The sequence below is a fragment of the Emys orbicularis genome, chromosome 2, assembly GCF_028017835.1.
Source record: "Emys orbicularis isolate rEmyOrb1 chromosome 2, rEmyOrb1.hap1, whole genome shotgun sequence".
Taxonomy (NCBI): domain Eukaryota; kingdom Metazoa; phylum Chordata; order Testudines; family Emydidae; genus Emys; species Emys orbicularis.
The window spans coordinates 12133704-12153700 of NC_088684.1; the positions used below are offsets into that span (position 1 = coordinate 12133704).

At 45.9% G+C, this 19997-nt stretch overlaps 1 protein-coding gene across 1 annotated transcript in view; it reads left to right on the forward strand.

Moving 5' to 3' along the window:
• The window catches only part of COL22A1 (collagen type XXII alpha 1 chain), a 271823-nt gene that overhangs the window by 225069 nt on the left and 26757 nt on the right, over positions 1-19997 (forward strand). The window contains exons 38-47 of the mRNA XM_065397620.1: positions 516-620; positions 1689-1733; positions 5309-5386; positions 8841-8876; positions 10063-10116; positions 12965-13009; positions 13518-13565; positions 15796-15909; positions 17594-17647; positions 19614-19667. Of these exons, the coding sequence (XP_065253692.1) occupies positions 516-620; positions 1689-1733; positions 5309-5386; positions 8841-8876; positions 10063-10116; positions 12965-13009; positions 13518-13565; positions 15796-15909; positions 17594-17647; positions 19614-19667 (633 nt within the window). The remainder of the gene's footprint in view (positions 1-515; positions 621-1688; positions 1734-5308; positions 5387-8840; positions 8877-10062; positions 10117-12964; positions 13010-13517; positions 13566-15795; positions 15910-17593; positions 17648-19613; positions 19668-19997) is intronic.

Below are 19997 nucleotides of genomic sequence, written 5' to 3' on the forward strand. Positions count from 1 at the left end.
CTGGTATGTTTCCAAAGTTAGCAGGGTGGAGTCACAATGGGAGAGCGAAGAAAGGGGTGTTCTAGAATTAAGAACTCCTCACTGATGGAAGAGGGAGGAAGGAGTGTTCTAGAATTGAAGCCCCCTCACAAGGAACACCCTGCCACTCTTCCTTTCTCCCCACCTGTTAAAGCAGAGGGCTAGTAACTCAAGCTCTTCTGCTGAGTGTAACTGCATCAATATTACACAGATTGGAGGAGTCTTTAACATAGCCACGCCCCAAACCATTTAGGGCTAAAGTTTTCATTTAAAGGGGGAAATACCAATACTCTTATGAGAGCATTTGATATAAAGGCCAAGATGCATCATCACATTCTTATAGTATAATAAAACAGGGCCTCCTATGACACTGAGGAATGTTCTGCCTGTAAAAGTTAAAGACAAAATCCCTGGACATTTTTATCCTCATGGGATATCTGGTCCAGAAATGGACCTTAGCTCTCAATTCAGATGCATCATTGTAATGTCTTCTACAGGGTGACCCAGGACAGGAAGGAAAACCAGGACTACCTGGGCTCGCAGGTGAGCCTGGCCCTGCTGGAATACCTGGCTTACCAGGGAAGGGTAAAGATGGAGAACGGGTAAGTCCTCTTAGCACACTCTGCACCCAACTAGAATCAGTTCCTATAGGAGTTAAAATGGAACAGCCTCAGCAGAAGCAGTGTATAAAATATAACTGCGTAATATTGCAGTGCAGCATTATATTATTACCCACTGACAGCAGGCCACCCTTTGAGTGGATGCGGCTGCCAACATCAGCACCTGCAGCAAGTTTGCTTGCCTCCAACACTGCACCATCGTGTTGTGTCCATATCTGCCCACTCTGCCCATGCTCCAACCTCACAGGTGGGCAGTCTCTCTTTCACTCTCTCTCTGGCCCAATTACTATTTCAGTAGTTATCCACAATGGAACAGCTTCAACAGGAGAGATTGAGGGAGCCCCACAACTGAAGATCCCATAGCTCAGTGGTAAAAGCACTCTCCTGAGAGGTGAGAGACCCCCCCCCCCAGTTCAAGTCCTGTCTCCATCTCCAGCAGAAGAGGGTATTGAAGCTGGGTCTCCCATATCCCAGATGAATGCTCTAACCAGGGGGCTAGAAGTTATAAGGTGGGCTCCTCCACCACCTGCCATTTTCAGTGGAGTGAGGCAGGCACCACACGCCTAGCTCAGTCCCACAAGATGCACCTTTGATGCCTAAGCTACCTGACTCCTGGTGGTGGGTTCCCATTTGTGGCTCACTAAGCAGAGATGGGCGCAGCCCTGAAGCCTGGATGTAGGTACCTATCTCTGAGAGAGGGGCAGAGCTTAGGACACACCCCTCTTGTTGGACTCTCCCATTAGGCAGCTCCCCATCTAGTGTGCTGGCTTTTGTGGATCACATTCTTAGGTGTCTGTCTTTCCTCATTCATTGTATGGGTAGCCTAGGCGCCTAATTCAGGCTTTGTGGATCAGGCTTTGTTCCTGTGATTTTCTAGATGCCCAAAAGTTAGACGCTCAATATTGCAACCGCTAAGTTCCTTCATGGATCCCACCCACCGCCACTAGAAATACTAGTTTGATGTAAGAATCATTTTTGATTATTTTTCAAAGGCCAAGCTTCTGCTTCGCAAGTGTTGACTATTTTTCTGCTTTGGTTATGGCTCTTTAGGGTGAAAGAGGCCCCCCAGGCCTACCAGGACCCCTCGGACACAAGGTAAGCATTTACCTCTGTCCCATTGAGGACTGCTTCTCAGAAATCAGGACAAGTTTGCACATTGTCACTGGAGCTGGTGGAAAAATTAATTGAAAATATGGTCCATTTTTCACTGGAAAATATTTTTGGTGAGACATTTACTAAAAATGTTTTCCTGATTTTCAGTGGAAAAAAGTTTGCAACAGAAACTTTCCAAACAACTCTATTTTCTGTGTAATGCCTCTCTGGTTGTCAAGTATCAGAGGGGTAGCCGTGTTAGTCTGAATCTGTAAAAAGCAACAGAGGGTCCTGTGGCACCTTTAAGACTAACAGAAGTATTGGGAGCATAAGCTTTCGTGGGTAAGAACCTCACTTCTTCAGATGCAAGTAATGGAAATCTCCAGAGGCAGGTATAAATCAGTATGGAGATAACGAGGTTAGTTCAATCAGGGAGGGTGAGGTGCTCTGCTAGCAGTTGAGGTGTGAACACCAAGGGAGGAGAAACTGCTTCTGCTTCTCTGGTTGTGTACATGCAAATATTAGGATAGCAAATAACTTGTTCACTTTCCACATACATCATTTTTATGCCTCTATATAAAGCTATAACTAAGGTTGTGGGCCAAGTCCTGCCATGCTTACTGAGACAAAACTCACACTCACTTTCCTGGCAACCTGGAATCCATACAATCAGAGAGTCAGTGCAGTTACAGGGTGAGCTGCACTTTCGACTCCTTTGCAGTACCTCAGGTATACTGCTCAGATGACCGGTGTTGCTTCCTTCACCACCTCTCTGCTGTTCAGCTGCTCTTGGAGTGGATCTCTGGGTTACAGCTTCCACCCCACCCCCTGCCGTTTCCCCACTATGTTAACACAACAGTCCCAACTGTATTCGGCACCTGCAGGAAACTCCCCTCTGGGAGCCTGTGAACAGGGGCTGATTAAAGTGACTAAAAACAGCTTCAAAATGAACATTATTTATTCACCCAAAGGTAAATGGTAAGCAGAGAAAAGGGTTCAAAGAACAGAATTTTGTCTACATCTGGTCTTGCCTAAACTTTATCCTTTCAAGTTCCTCTTAGCCCAGGTACTTCAGTTTCTGGGTGGGAGAGACAAACTGCCTTGCATTCTTCGCTTGTCTCAATGTCTGTCTCTGAACATCTCACCAGAGCAGCAGCTGCTGGCAACTCCCACTCCCCCTCTCCCTGAAGAAAAACGTTTTAAACTGTTTATGGTCCTTTTGATCTCTAGTCTCTGTTTTTGGCAAATCAGCTGTGTCACTTTAGGCTGGCATCTGTGAAGACCATCTCCCCAGTTAATGGCCCAATGATTGTTCCCTTGAAATTGTTTACCCACAGCTGTCTTATCTCTGCTCATTGTTTTTTTCTTCTTGCTCTTTCTATTAGCCCTTTTTAATTCTACGCTGTGTGGTCAGACAGAATGATATTAAGGAAATAATATCAAGCCGAGGTACATATAATCATTAAAATAATACAGATATCTCCCCCATTCTCCACAGGCATTTTCAAAGAGGTGGACATGGGACGAGAACAAAATCTATTGTCCCTGACACAAACTGCAGTTTTGTAGCCAAATTAGCATTTTGTGGTTTTCACGTGTTGCACTGTTTTTGAAAATTTAGTCTTGAGACGAAATATTAAATTTCAGAATTACCACCACACCTTTACTAAACACATCCACATTTGCTGAAGGTCTACAAGAAATTAACAATATTCTTCTGGGATGAGCTGGGTCATGTTTAGAGCCTAGGACAGATTCTTCCTAGGTTCTCTATTTGGATTGATCAAGTCATGATCAAGAACTAAGCAGGAAAACAGGATATTCCTTGAATCATGAAATAGATTTAAGAATAGGAAACTATTTTTAAGCAGGAATATAGCTGTATAAAGAATTGATCCAGCCATGTCTTGTATTCCCGGATAAATCTACCTATCTCTTCCTCATGCTGATTCTGTTCTGCTACATTCTGCACTGACATGGCTAAATTGGTCTCTATTTTTCTTTTTTTTTTCTTTTTCAGTCCAGATCGCACAAGCAGTAATGCAAAAAGAACTATTACTACAAAAAAGAGAGAAAGAAACATATTAAAAAACAACAAATGAAACCTATTGTTCAATATAAAATAAAGATGTTAGGAAACTTATCTGTGCAGGGAAAAACAGCATGCACGTTTTTTGCAGCAAAGCTGTGTTTTTGAACAAAATACCTCTAACATGAGGCTATAGTTCCCATCTGCAGTGAAGTCTGTTACAATGTCTTCCTCACTGCAACATGTAAAACTGAGCAATGTGATTGCATAGCAAGCACCAGAGCAGGATATTTTCTGCTTCTTTCTTAACCCTCCCTTCATAGGCTTTGTCTTCACTACCCGCCGATCCGGCGGGTAGCAATCGGTTTATCGGGGATCGACTTACCGCGTCTACTGAAGACGCGGTAAAATCGATCCCTGATCGCTCTGCCGTCGACTCCGGAAATCCACCTCGGCAGGAGGCGGCAGCGGAGTCGGCGGCAGCAGTCGACTTTCCCGCGTCCTCACCGCTAGGTAAGCCGACCTAAAATACGCAACTTCAGCTACGGTATTCACGTAGCTGAAGTTGCGTATCTTAGGTCGGACCCCCGCTGCAGTGTAGACCTAGCCCCAGTGATCATTAAAACAGTTAAAACAATTGCCCAGACTTTTTCCGGTATATATTATTGACAATTTAATTTTTAACAATGAGGTCTTTTAGATGGTGGAATAGTGTCTTAAAGGGTAGGGTTGAAAGTCTATCCCTGAGTCATTTAAAACTGCACTGGAAAAAAGCACTTAACAATATACCATAGGGAACAGCCCTGCACTGATAATGGAATGAGCAATGTTAATCTTTGACTCAGTACTTCTTTTCCAACTCTAACTTCTATGATCTTCTGAATAAATACCCTGTGGTTACCTGTATGTGCAATCTACTATAGGAAAGTAGGTGGTTGCTCACAAGTATGATGTTTTCCTGTGCCTCACAGAATACATGCTAACCTACAGGCAATTGGAGTTCCTAGTATAAAACCATACAAAAGCAGCAGTATTATACACCCTAATTGTCCCAACAAAGATGTAAGGTTCTCACCTGGTCTCTGTCTATCAAGTCAACCCAGTTAGTAAAAGAAGGATCTTGATGGAAATTGGATGCTGTATGCTAGCTGACCCACCTACTGGGTAAACCAAAATAATGATGGGTCCTGTGCTCCCACTCTGTTACATGGCGTGGCATGGAGCTGAATCATGCATATGCTCAGAAAATTGGGCTGAGCACTTTGTAAAGAGGAAAAGTAGTTTCAGGATATGACAAGTTATCAGTGGATTTTTCCCAGTATAATAAATCAATGACTATTCCATGTCCCTGTGCTATCATAGGTTGAGACCGTTCCCCTGCAACGTATTAATAATAATTAGTAATAATAATTGTGGAGGTTCCATGTAGGATGTGCAGGAAGTATCGGTGATATTTTCTGAGCTGTAAATTAGTGTTAGACATTGGTCACCTTTCTCAAACATATAGAATCTTGCTGGTCCTTAACCCTTTCCTCTCTCGCTGTTTCAGGGAGATAGGGGAGTTCCTGGTCTTCCTGGCCAGCCGGGAGACAGAGGTGCACCAGGAGTTGGAGTAGCTGGACCTCCTGTAAGTACTAAGCAGACCTCACTCACTTGTGATAAGACCAAGACACGCCCATTGCCAGCTGCTCGAATGAGCATGGAGTGCTAAGCTGCGGGGTGAAAGCCCTTACTGTTCTCGAAGTGGATAATATCAGTTTCTGCTGCTCCTGAAATGATCTGTGTGGTTTTGACACATTGGCTCTGCGTGACACCAGAGCTCTGTGTCATTACACACTGAACACAGTGTCTTTTGGGATGTGTGCATTTCTGTTGCACAGCATGTCTCGCTAACTATTTAGCTACCGTACAGATTAGCATTTAACACCAATAGACCACAAGTGAAATTTCCACTGGGAGCGTGAGGCCCTTCTGACTTCATATTTCCCCAGCTCGCATGTTGAGTCTGGTTAAGATACAAAAACCAAAACCATTTTTTTCAATAAATACCATTATTTTCCTTCTTTATTAAGTTTTAGAAAATTGAAGCAAATGATTAAGCATTCTGATTAGCGAGTCTATGCTGTAGTCAGGCGTCTTAATAAACAGAAAGATACAAAAGTATTTTAAAACCTGATTTTCAAGAGATCCACATTCCTTTTAAAACTTCTTATTTGTAGTATTTTGACTCTTGAAGTGTATAGAATACTTTTCAATTGAGATTTATTTGAATCCTATGCAATTATGCCCTTTGTGCTCACAGCTCTGTCAGCTGCCTTCACTTTGGAATTTTCTCCCCTTCGATAGACTACAAAGTACATCTTTTGGACTATGCTCTAGACAATTTGGGTTTTTTATGGCACTGGGGTCTGATCCTGCCAGGTAGTGAGTGTGTTGGATCCCTGATAATATCAATGAGATCTGAGGACACTCCTCACCTTTCAGATGCTGCTCAGAATCTTGCAAATTCAGGTCCCAGGTGTGTAAGTGTGTAAACAGACTTCATTCTTGGTCACACCCATTAGAAGGTAGCAAACATCTTAGAATCCTTTATAGCCATCTGTGCATCCTCACATACTGTGTCTTAGGGTTAGTAGTCCCTACTCTAGCCAATACTTGCCAACAATACCCTGCAGTGGTATCTAGATTTTGCACTTTCCCCTTATACCTGGAACAGGAAATAACTCTGCTATGGTAAGCTATATCCCTGTGTGGTAACTGATGATAAATGCTGACTGTATAGTTTGCATTTCCCATGCTGGGGACTTCTTGTTTTAGAGAAGATTAGGCAAGAGGTCAATCATTTAATACCCAGTTTCAGTCATAACAACATGAGATCTGCACCATGGCCTCTGCTTTACCCAAAGGGCACATGCTATTCGGGATGTGCCAGACTTTTGGCTAGCACGTTGGTGAGGCTTAGTGATTTGCTCCTGCTCTGGCACGTACGAAATCCCGTTGCCTTGATTTCTAAATGACAGCTTGTTTTTCCTTGGGTAAGCTGAAAGCCTCTCAGGCATGAGTGCTCATACTTTAAATGTGATTATGATTACACCAGGCTCATTAATGTCAATCGCATGAATGAGAATTTTAAAATTAATTTATGAATTAAGAAAACGCATTAGCTTTTGTGAAGCCTGGTGTGTCATTACTGTTTGTTATTTATTAGTTATTGGTAAGGCACAATATAAATCACGATTTCACGGAGAACATGGAAATCATGAAAATGCCCCCAAACCATGATCTTTTAAATATTTTTTTAAAGGACAATGTCAGCAACAAAGTCTTTAATACAGAACATTACTTAAGCTGGTCAATTTCAAGGATGCAGTGAATTTTACAAGTAAATGTAGTCAGTTTCAAGGACAGAATGAATTTTCCTTGTATAATTCTTTCATCTTTGAAATTGACTACATTTACTTATAAAATTCATTCCTTGCAAACTCCATGAAATTGTAATACTTTTGCCATCGTGAATTTGTCATGAATTCCTCCCCACCCCGCAAAAACCTGTGATTTACACAGGGCCCTTGTTACTGGGCTCAAAACAGGGGTACCTGGATGAAATTCTATAGCCTAAGTTTTGCAGGATGCCAGACTAGATGATCTAATGGTCCCTTCTGTCCTTAATATCTGTAAATATGAATGACTAGACTAAGAGTATCAGAAACTGGCCCAACCGTGTATATCATTCACCTTACTTCAGGGCATTGTTTTTTCCTAAGTCAGAAAGAGTTATACTGCTTGCTCACAACAAAGACAACAGGTATGATATTACCATCTACCAGTCTGTATCATGGACATGCATATAGGTATGGAACCTGCTTCCATGTTGACCTGTTGCTCGCAGTGATGATGTGAGGCTAGTTCCAGAACTGCCCTGACTTTTATTTCCCATTCTGCTGACTTTTTATCTCTCTCTCTCTCTAGGGGCTTTCTTTCTTTCTTTCTTTCTTTCTTTCTTTCTTTCTTTCTTTCTTTCTTTCTTTCTTTCTTTTGATTCCTCTCTGCTTTCACTCCATTCATTCTGATCTCAGCTACACTGGCAGCTCGTCAGTCTGGAGCAGGGGTCGGCAACCTCTGGCACACGGCTCGCCAGGGTAAGCACCCTGGCAGGCTGGGCCAGTTTGCTTACCTGCCACGTCGGCAGGTTCAGCCGATCGCGACTCCCATTGGTCGCGATTCGCCGTCCCAGGCCAATGGGGGCGGCGGGAAGCCGCAGCCAGCACATCCCTTGGCCCGCGCCGCTTCCCGCAGCCCCCATTGGCCTGGGATGGTGAACCGCGGCCCGTGGGAACCGCGATCGGCTGAACCTGCCGATGCGGCAGGTAAACAAACTGGCCGGGCCTGCCAGAGTGCTTACCCTGGCAAGCCGCGTGCCAAAGGTTGCCGACTCCTGGTCTGGAATATTGATGTTGCTGGAGTTGAGATTTGCACTGGTGTAAGAGATCAGAGTCTGGCCTGTTGCGTGTGTGCATCCTACCCCATCTGCCAGAGAGAGAGGGGGAAAGCGCTGCATGGGAGAAATGGATGAACTCTCACTCATGATGATATTTCCTCATGGAATTTTCCTTACCTGTTTCCCTGTGCTTGATGTTGGTTACTGTAAGGGGATTTCTCTCTCTCTCTCCATGGGTACTAAGGGGTTGCAGTTTGGTGGATTAAACTGCTTGTAAGTCTGCATCCTTGCAGCCCGAAATGAGCAGCTGCTGTGAACCCACTAGGCTCTGTGCCTCGGGCTCCTTTATACTGTTACCGATTATACCCTGGGGTTACTCGCTGCCTGGAAGACTGTTGGACACAGCACTCCGCGTGTTCTTGTTTTCTTTAAACTCCTCTTCCTTCAGTTACTTTCTTTGTTGCTAGCTTCATCTGTTTCAGGGCGACCTCCTGCCAAGCTGATTCTGTTCCTTTTCCTGACCGCTCCTCCTATGCTTTCCATTAACTCTAAACTTATGTTGCTCTTTAATCACTCACACCAGGATGTTAAATTCAGGCTCTGCTGCCCTTTTCATCTATGTGTTGTTGCTGTTTGTTTGCAGGGCCCTGTGGGACCAGCAGGAGACAAAGGGCCATCGGTACAGTATGTCTTGCTAACTACACCCAGCTTTTACAGAGGGGGACCGCCATGTAGTCAAATGTTGCATTGTCTATTGATGATTTTGTTAAGGCGTGTTTATAGTTTCCGTTTGCCTGATAACGGTGGAAAGATACAGCTAAATTATTTAGGCCAGCGTTTCTCAAACTGGGGTCTGGGAGGGTACTCCAGGGGGGACACGGGCCCCGCTGATCAACTCCTCCCCCCCCAACTACTCTGCCTTCCTCCCAGTGCCTCCTGCACACTGGAGAACAGCTGGGAGGAAGGGGGAGGAGCGGGGATGGGCCGCGCTCAGAGGAGGGGGTGGGAAGAGGAGGGGCAGGGGTGGATCGAGGGTGGGAAGAGGTGGAGTAGGGGTGGGGCCTTGGGGGAAGGGGTGAAGTGGGGGGGCATGGGGGGCACTGAAAATTTTTAAATCAAAATGGGAGTGCTTGGGTTGCTAAAGTTTGAGAACCACTGATTTAGGCCATGATCCAGCAAAGCACTTAAGCACCTGCTTAACTTTGGGACTACTCACGTGCTTAAAGTTAAGCATGTGTGCAAGTGTTTTGCTGGACTTTTGGTAGAAAATAACAATACATCGTCTCACTCCTGTCGTATCTAACCAGTCACAAGATAGCCATGATTCACCAGTCTGCCACTTTGTCGTGATAAAATCCTAGCTTCAACTGACTTCTGCTGACACTGGTGTAAATGTAGCAAGTGGAGTTAATCCTGATTCATAGTGCTACAGGGAGATCAGAATTTTGCCCCTTGTGCTTGTCATTTAGCGCAGGGGACAGGGAGACAGGACGTCTGGGTTCTGTTCTCCCCTCTGCAGCATGGCCTTGGGCCAGTCAGTTCTCTCTCTGCCTAACCGTGCACACCTGTGAAAGTGCTATAACACCGACCCCACCGAGGGGCTTAAGTTGTGAGGCTTAATTTATGGATAGCTGCAAAGTTCCTTGAGTTCCTTCAATGGAAGATATTATATTAGCACCGAGTGTGATTAAGTTTTTCTGGAAAGTCAGTTCGGATGTTGCTAGTTAAATGGGTTCTCGTAGCTGATGGCCTGGGAGTTCCATTTCCGCAGCAGACAGGAATCTGGCCGCTGCTAAATATGTGGATGGGGTAAAAACGATGCTGCCAACATTTCTGATCAGGTTTATTTCTTCTCATTTTACCAGGGCCCTCGAGGTTTACCAGGTGTTCCAGGCCCACAGGGGCCAACAGGGCAGGATGTAAGTAAAGAAAGTGAGAGTTTAAGTGTTTATTGTAGTTAAAAGGGCTACCCACAGTCAATATATCACCTTAAAAAAACCCTGTCTTTATCAGTCCAGGAGCTGGTTCTTTAGGGTGGGCCAATGAGATAATTAATAGTGATGGAACAAAATTAACCAAAGAAAAATTTATGTCAAACATCTGGTAGAATGACCTAAAAGACCTATTGGACTGCGGAATAATGTCTCTAGGGAAGTGGGGGAAGACCCATCACTGAGCCTGTTAGAACGACACTGGAGAAGGCATACTGTCTGGGAATAATCCTGCACTGGCCGGGGAAGCCTCAAGATAGCCAGTCACTTTCTTGGGTTTATGATTTCTCTGATTCTCTGACACTTTAATGAAAACAGGAATCTTGGGCCCAGGGTCCCTGATGGCTTTTTGTTGCATTGCCATGCGAAAGAGATGACGTTTTACCTCTTCCCAGCCTTTCTTCCAACTCCTGCCTTCCCAGAGTGTGAGTCACAGAAGTGATGCTCTCCGTGGTGAGGAACAGAGGGAGGTCTTCACATGTCTGCTGGGGGAAGCTGATCCCTGCCCCTGGCTTGTGGACACTTGCTGTGTCACAAGCACTGCTCTGTGGAACGAGGAGGAAGCTCTTTGCAGATCAGCAAGTGCTGAGATCTAGGAACCAGTCCTTGGTGGAAGTGGGAAAGGGGCGCTGGATGTGTTTAAAGGGGGTGACACTGACATAACATTGGGACATGAAAAGCTGGCGCCTTCCTGTAACTCTCCTTCTCTACACAGTGTTGTGACACTGTAGGACCCTAAATGAATCCCAGGTTCTCTAGGCTAGGCCCATGAAAATATATGCCACGGCTTCAGAAAATTGAGGGGCTGATGTAACAATCGTTGGGTGTAGCTCCGTTGAGGTAATCTGATTGGCCCAAAGAGACGTACTGTGAATCTGAATGGATCTCTTCTCTCTTCCTCCTGGGGGTTTGAAGAGGGACATCTCATTTTCTTCCTGCACACTTGGGTTCCTCTAAGTGTGGTCTCGCTTTCCTCACCCCACCATGGGGAATAAGGGATGAATTATCTCCTACTTTCCCTTACTTCTGGGGGACCCAGAGATTCTCTCCGTGCTGGTACTGTCCTGCAGTGTGTGCCTAGCTCTCCAGGAGCACTGACCCCCCCCTGCAGCCATCACCCTGCACCCTCTGGGAGAGAGGGTGCTGAGAGCTTGTTTTGGCTAAAGGAGGGTAGTAAAGTTAGCTGAAAGTTAAAGCACCTTAGTCTTCCAAGAGTATCTACAGTCTTTTAATCGCAGGATTTTTACCTGTCTCAAGGAAGCAAAGTGTAAGAAGCCATGTGCCGTCTTGCCAGCATTTCCCGAGTTCCCCAGAAGAGTAATTATAAGACAAGTTTCTCCTTTACACACGTCTCAGTCAATGAAGTTGCAGTTCCTTGGGAACCGCAACTGTTCCCCACTGAAATTCATTACCACGGTTTCATATTCATAAGCCAGAGCAAGACAAGAGGCCGCAGAAGGGCCCTTCTTTGGACGCCGGCGTTAATGCAGACACAGGAAAAGAGCAATTGAAATTTCTTCTGATTTCTTCCACCCCAGCTGAGGCCAGATGTCTCTTGCAGGATGATCACCGATACAGTCTGATGTCACTCAAGAACACACACAGCAGTGGAGACCAGGAGTGTGCAAAGGAAAAGGACAGGACCTTTCCATGGGACTCAGTGGTGCCTCACAAAGCAGCCCTGACAGAACTGGAGATGGCAGGAAGCATTGTGCTGCAAGGCACCCAGAACGAGCATGCCCACTGGGCCACTCTCTAGGAGAGTGCTGTGTGCCTTCCCCTCTGCAGCCCACCAGCTCTGCTGACGGATGGTGAGGGACCAGGCCCTTCCATGCCCTGTCTCTCCTCAGAGAACTTGCTTTCCATGCTCAAGTTTGAAAATGTCAATCTCAGAGCGGTGCTGGCTATGAGAAGAGCCATGTTGCCAGATTTCATGCAGCCAAATGTCACGGGTGTGCAATTGCCTGAAATGAACCGGCCTACGTTTCTGTGGAACACTTCTCCACATAGATGTAGGCCTGACTGATAAGTAAGGGGGGCAGTGGCAGGCACCCCAAGGATGAGGATCTCAAATGTTGCCAGATTCTGGCCCTTCTGGAGGCACTTCCTACATAGCCCCTTCCATGTTATAGAACGTCTTCCTTTCCCTTCCAGGCCCAGACCTCAGGTATTTGACATATTAGTGGTGCCTTGCCAATTGCCCATCTCAATCTGTCTCTATCACACACACATCTCTGAAAACTGGTGTCAAACTGCTCCCACAAACGATGACTCAATGGTGCTCCAAGTGACTGCCAGGATCCAATCTTGCAGTTTCTGATGCAGGATCGGAGCCTTAGTTTTAAAAGCTCCAGTTGGGCTCAGTCTTCAGTGCTTCATTCATCTCTCCTTGAAACTGCTGCAGCTCAACCAAGTATTACCTGTGCCTTAAGTGACCATGAAAACATGATGAACCAGATTTGCCCAGGGGGTGACTTCAGTGGCATTAAGAGTAAAACCAGTGAGGAGTATGGAAGGATGTGTAGTGAGAGCAAGTAATTCAGAGATGGAGGTGGATGGAGAGAGGTAGATTCTAAATGTTACCAACATTTAGATACATTAGTAGTTCTTGTAGAAGTGTGTGTGATTGTCCCAACACTGGCAGGGTTGTGTGACAGTAGGCACAAATGAGCAGTATCCTGGGATGGCGTGTTTATGTGTGTGTATGAGGAGCAGGAAGAGAAGAAAGGTCTTATTGTGAATTAATCTCATAGATTTTTCTCTCCCTTGTCCATAGGGTTTACCTGGAAATCCCGGGGACATAGGACCTCCTGGAAAGCCAGTATGTCATTTCACTTTTAGATTAAATCCCAAACAATTCTGCTCTTCTCCCTTTTATATCAGTACCTCCATATACCCCATCCTTCACAGTGACAGTTAAATGTCACTCGCTTGCTGTTCTAACCGGAAGAACAGCTACAAGAACTAAGAGCGAAGAGGGATTACGGTAGAAGTGCCTGTGGTAGGTTTGGCTCAATATAAAAATAATTGAATATGCTGTATGTAAATGAAAGCAAAAGATCGTAACAACATTCTCTTAGTATTTGCATATAAAACCCCAGCCCAGAATCTGTATTTTCTACACATGCCCTGCCCAATCTATCCCTGTATTCTGGAATAAATTTATAATGCCATTGACAAAGGACATATTGGGCCCAATGAGCACCAGACAGTGCAAGGAAAATCAGTACCATACCACAGGGAATTTTCATGCAAATTTACCTTCAGTGTCTCATTTTATAAAACTACTTTTTAAGTTTGTATTAAACAACGGATTTCTCTTTCCACAGGGTGCCTCCTCCCTGCTTTCTCCTGAGGACATAAATCTTTTAGTCAAGGTACAGGCGGAAATTGCCTTTGTAATGAGATTGTTTTTTGCTTTTAACTTGATGACTGATGCTACATTATGGAGATGTGTCTGAACTGTGAGTGCCAGATGTGCATCTGAATATTCTAAACAGCCAGATGTGCAAGCAGTTTGCAGTTCATAGAGTCACACTGTCAACTGGTGCCACTGGGGACACATTAGAGACCAAAGGGGGTATGGCCAGAGTTAGATATGCTCCAGTAATCTCCACCAGTGTAATGGCCTACAAAGGCCCTTACAAGCTGGTGTAAGTTAGAGCAGCCCCAAGGTTGCTGCTCTAACTTTTAATGGGGCCTGAACTGGCCCTCTGAAGCACCAGGATCAAATATTTTCAAGCATAATTCCCTAAAGATAGGCTTTAAATGCCACTGAAAGCATCTAAATAAAGGGGCCTGATTTTCAAAAATGCTGAGCCTCTATGTCTCCTGCTTAAGTCAGTTTAAGCTGTAGGTGCTCAGTGCCCTTTGAAAATCAGTCCACGTTTGCATTAGGTGTCTAACTGGGGATGTAGGTGCCTACCATTAAGCGCCCACATTTGAAAATGTTGGTTTGTAGGTTTGCTTTTGCTGTCCATGAAGACGATTTCATGGGAAATGATTCAGTATTTGACACCAAGCAGCTGCTAAATCTTTACTGATGACCATGGGCACAGTAGCGAGATTTTTAAGCAATCTAGGGACATGGCAAGAAATCTTTTCCTATTGCTTAAAAGGCACTGAAAAAATGAACTGCTAACTGGCCCCCTTCTTAGAGCTGAAAAGAGCAGCCCTCTCTAGTTACTACCTTGAGATGAAACCTTGTATTCACACAGCATCTCTTCTCCAAAGATCCCAAATATCTTTACACAGAGTGCACTGTATGAAGTTGTTTTCTATTCGGTAGCACCTGGAGACCCCAGCTGAGCTCAGAGCCCCATTTGTCTAGGGGCCATACACCCACACAGTCGGAGGCAGACCTTGGTCTAAAGTGCCTATATTCTAAGTCAGACAGACACCCAAAGAATAGCAGGGAAAAGAACGGCAAAGTGCATTGCCCAAGGTCATACAACAGATCCCTGGCAGAGCTGGGGATAGAACTGAGCCCTCCTGCCCTATCCACTGGACTGCACTGCCTCTCTGTATACTGGGCTCACTTCACCCACCACTGAAACAAGGCCAACCCTCAGGCGGAAATGCTAGGAATTCTGTATGCTTGCCGGGTGGTTTTTGAAATAAAGAATCATGTAGTGAGCTGACACTTCAAAGGACAGTGGAGGGAGACAGAGCGTAATTCCCCATGATGGAATTTGGCCAGGGTACTGTGGCATACATCTACTCTTGCAACAAATGCCAAGAGATCTTTCATGACCACAAGTGGGCAGCGCTTCACTTCTCCCTGTTAGTCCACAGTACCTACCACCACTCTGCTGGACATAGGTTCAGTACTGACTAGGAGGGCAAGTGCCCCCCCATCCTGCTTTCTCTAGGGGTGGGAAGACTGTGGCATGAACTCCCCCCCTAAATTAAGGACCATCAAAAACCTGACCACTTTCCACTAAAAGTGCAAGGCACCTTTCTTTAACCTGCCTTCTCTAACATAAACACATAGCAACAGGTTTTTATGTTAAAAACACCACACTGCATGAGACACTCCACTGCACGTTTCTCCCTGCAGGGAGAGGATAAGAGAGAGCAAACAACACGTGACAAATGTGTAGCCATATCGCTCAATGCACTACTGGAAGGCGCTCAGATACCATGGTCACCAGCGTGGTATAAGAACCTATAAAGAATAGAGTAGGAGCCGCCCCCAACTCCCTGCAGCTCCTGGGTTTTCCCTGGACAGCTGCCCTCCAAGCACTGACCCAGCCTAGCTTTTGAGGTTGGATAAGACACTGTTTTGAATCTGTAAGTTAACAAGAAAGAAATTTTTTTTTTTGTATTCCTGCTTCACGTTTCTCCTCTCTCTCTCGCCATTAGAATAGGCCTTTCCCCCCATTCTGTGAGCCTGGCTTGGATACTGCGTTATAACTCATCTGGCCCCCTTGAGGACTGCCCGTAATGCCTACTCAGGTGCCACAACAGTTCTGTGGCCTCCCACTGATTTGAATGGAGCACAGACCTAGAGCGTAGGCCCATAGTGCCGCCAAGCGTCTGTGGGACTGGAAGGGAGCCTCAGTCTCATCCCTAATGCTCTTCTCAGTGTGACCTCCTCTCTTTTAGGATGTGTGTAATGACTGCCCACCTGGCCCCCCGGGGCTCCCTGGAGTGCCAGGCTTCAAGGGGGATAGAGGTGCCCAAGGACCTCCGGGTAGAGATGGCCTGAATGGGAAAATGGTAAGAGAACTGCAGTAAGGTTCATGCTTCAGGATCACTTTGATAACTGTCTTTAGCCTTATTTTAATAGTCCTGCATTTATTGTCCTAGTAAGAGCAGTGCACTAGGTGCTTCATAGATGGGTCTGAAGCCCAGCTCCTGTTACAGCCCCTTTACCCTGCTCTGGTAGCATGAAAGAGCTTAGGGGGAGAAGGAGGGGACAGATGGAAGGGTGACGGGGGTGGGGGAGTGGATGGAGAACTCCGCCTTCCAACAATTTAGGGATCTACTTTATGTTGGGGCTTGGTCCAGCCCTGAGAGCAGCCTAGAATACAGGAGCCAGCCATCCCTCTTGCGCTGCACCTCCTATACAACCAGCAGAAGAGCCTGGTAAAACCAGAGAGGACGTTTCAGCCGGGCGCCTGCAGACAAAGAGAAGAGGCTACACACAAACAAAGAGAAGAGGATGAGAAACAACCAAACCAGGAGGGCTGAGCAGAGGAGAGGAGTACAGTTCTAAGAGCTCAGGGACAACTGGATGGATTTTCTGTTTGTCAGGAGACAGCCCACGGGAAGGCGTGAGGGAGTGATTTTTAAGGAGGGGCTTGAAAAAGGGGAGGGTGGGGGCCTGTGAATACGTGATACTCGCTGAGAATAAAGGTTGCAGAACTGGATCTCTAATATGTAGGGATCTAAATGGGAGAGGAACAGTCGTGGGACTCTACTCTCAGTCCACGCATGCCATGTCCAGTACCCCATAAGGACCCGCATCTCTAGCCATCCCTGTGCCCTAATTATCAGGTCCTTCTCCCAGCCTCCCTCCAAGGCCTATGTGGCTCCCTCTCCCTCTACATCAGTTGCATACTATACATAAATTGGCATAGAAAAGTCAGTGGAGTTACTGGTGCAACTGATAGTCTGGCCCCAAGCTTCTGCGTATCTCATGTCATTTCAGATCTTCCATTTACATAGTGCCTCTCACCCCGAAGCACTTAACATATGCGGGAATCGCCTCTCCCGGCCACTGAAGGGCTGCTCTATTGGAGTGGAGCACAGGAGTTGTGTAAGACAGGACGGGAGAGATGCCATATCCAGCCTTAGCCGGGGAGGCAGAATGTGTTTTCCTCCAGTTCAGCCGGGAAACCACTTATTTTTGTAGAAAGCTGCCTGGGCTATTTAATTGCCACAAGCAGCCAGGACTGTGGTTGTATGTTTTGTCCAAAACAAAGCACCTCTGGGTAGCGCAGTGCCCCCTGGCCCCATGCTGGGGCATTGGTTCAGTACAAATTCAGAGGGTAGAGTCCCATTTATTGAATCCCACCGACTTTTCTTTTTTGGAAGTCTCCCATCCTAGGACTGACCAAGGTTAGCACCTGTGTGCGTGTGTAATACACTAGCTACGTGACTGTGATTATGTCTCCCTCTAGTGGCTGGCCTGTCTTTTGAATAAGAGCCAGCTTTTGAATAAGACCTTTTAGTGTTAATGGGTCCCTCTGATGCTGTATATATGTAATCAGGAGCTTCTCACACAGGCACAGAGCATCCAGGATAGCTGGACTGAGTCCTAACTGTATTAGGCTGCAGAATTGAAAGCTTATCCTTGCATCTATTGGTTCTGCACATGATGGGTGGCTGGTCACTTACTATGTCTTTCTGATTTTGTAAGCAATTAGTGTGATTGAGCGCTCTTTCCTCTTTATTGTAGGGCGATCCTGGACCCCGGGGTCTCCCAGGCCCTCCAGGGGTGGATGGTCCAAAGGTCAGTAATTCTCCTCAATTAACATCACCTGGATTGACTCCATTCTTATGTAGAGCAAAGGCTGAAGCAGAATGCAGAGGGGAAGAACTTATGTGGGACTTGAGTGGTAGACAGGCCCTGTGCTACCTTTCTGAATTTCACCCCTGAGTCACACAGCTTCCCCATGGACAGTCCAGCAGTCTAACATGGTATCTAACACCGCCCCCCCATCCGAGTCACACAGCTTCCCCATGGACAGCCCAGCAGTCTAACATAGAATCTAGCACCACCCCCCCATCTCTGTTTGCAAAGACCAGTTAGGTTTTGATCCTCCACACAGAATTTGGTCTCAATGGGAACGTTGTGCAGGCAAGGATTGCAGGATGGGCGCCTTACTCTCAATTTGGATCCGCTCACCTGAGGAAGGAGGGAGAGCCCCAGCCCTTGAAATCCTGCACCTTCCTTTCTACTTGAAAAATTCCTTGCTTGAATGGTTTTGATGTAACAAATGATTTGGTATGCCGGGGGCTACACTGACAGTGCACTGAACTGTCGGTCTTTTAAATGGCCACAGTCACTTGGTCTATAGCACCCAGTATTACTTGGAAACACGTTGGAAGAGGGGCTGATCATTTTAGCTATTTACCACGTCTCAACCTCATTGACAAACGCCAAGCGATGAAGGATTCTAGTAATTTAACATTTCGAGCTCTGGCCTTGTGTAACCTCCGTGATCAGTTTGCTCAGAAAGTCAGTGCTTAGTTACGGTTGGAACATTTACAACTGCCTCATGTGAAACAAACCAAAACAAATCAATGGCAATAGAGATAAGGAGTTTCCCCCTAGACTTACCTGCCTTCCAGCACTTGGTTCCAGTCTCAAACAGTGTCTGCTGTTTAATTCCTTTTTATTTGCAGTTATTACAATGAACGAGGAGTTATACTAGTTCAGAAAACTGATTTTACTTCTTGCCATGAAAAGTACAGAAAGGGCAATAAAGGAACAAAAGCAAAAGTGCCGTCGGTTCAGACAGGAGAACATTCTGAGAGAAAACTCAGAAAACAGCTAGTAACCCAAATAGATGTATGTGTTATAGGTAATTGCTGCAAACACTCAGCTGTCTGAGAAATAACCATTCTTTGCTGTTCAGTCATGCAGTGGGAGGGAAGACTGGGGTGGGAAGACTCAGCATTTGACTGACATAATGGCATAAGATTTGAATTGTCCATATGAACATGAACAAACCTAAATCTAATAGGTGGTCAATATCCCAAGTTGCATTCAGTTCATAGATGCACGTACCCACAGTCTCCAGGTGCTCAAATAAAATAACAGACAGAGAGTAATGCCATAAGATAGCCAGCTGGTCTGTTGGGACTCCTTCCAAAATGCACGGTAGGACTTCCCTGGGTTTTAAAGTGCAGAGTGCGCTGCTCTTCTGAAAGCCCAGCGTGGCACACTCTGGGGTAGAAACCCCCCAAACTCCCCAGAGTATAGTTCAGTGGAACTGCAGGTCCTTTCTCAGTCAGTCCCTTCCTGCTCCTCTCAATGACATCAATCCAGACATATTTTAAGTGATAAACTGCAGACTGTTTTCCCCCACTTGCCTAACTGTTGTTCTCTATTGAACGATGCTGTGTGTTGGGGACACTGTAAATTCCACACCCAGCAATTTAGTAGTAATCTGGGACGTTGGTAAAGTTGTATTTTGGGCTTCCCAATCTGAGTAGTTTCCATACAATGTTTTGTTAATTTTTTCTGGTGTGTGGGCAAATAAATGTGGGTTAGGTGGACAGTGAGACCCCAATTCAGCAAAGCACTTAAGCAAGTGCTTATCTTTAAGCACATATGTAAGTCCCATTGGAGTCAATGAGACTTAAGTGCATGCTTAAAGTTAAGCATATGCTAAAGTGCTTTGCTGAAGTGGAGCCTACAGCTGGGAATGTCATAAATCTTAGTGGCTTTCAATGGCTTTGTTTGTTATCAGGGCACTAAAGGAGACCGTGGGACATCTGGAGATGCTGGACCAAAAGGTGGACAGGTAAAAGAGTGTGCTTCCCAAGTAGTGCAACTGGAATATGCGTCTAGGATATAATCATGACTCCCGCCCTGGCGACACCTGCCCTGGCCTCATTGGGGACAGAGGCAAAGATCCTCAGCACCCCTAACCCCCAGAGGGCGGGAGTAAGAAGACTTGATCTGGGACCCTCCCCATCAGGATGCCCTCCACTTAAAACCCCTCCTCCCTGCCACCACCATCATTTTCTGTGGAGCGTCTGTAGGCTGCCATTTGGCCTTTATTCCCACCACCGTCACCACCACCTCTGGTATCTCCGGGAGGAATCCAGTTAGCTGCCTCGCCCCTTGTTGG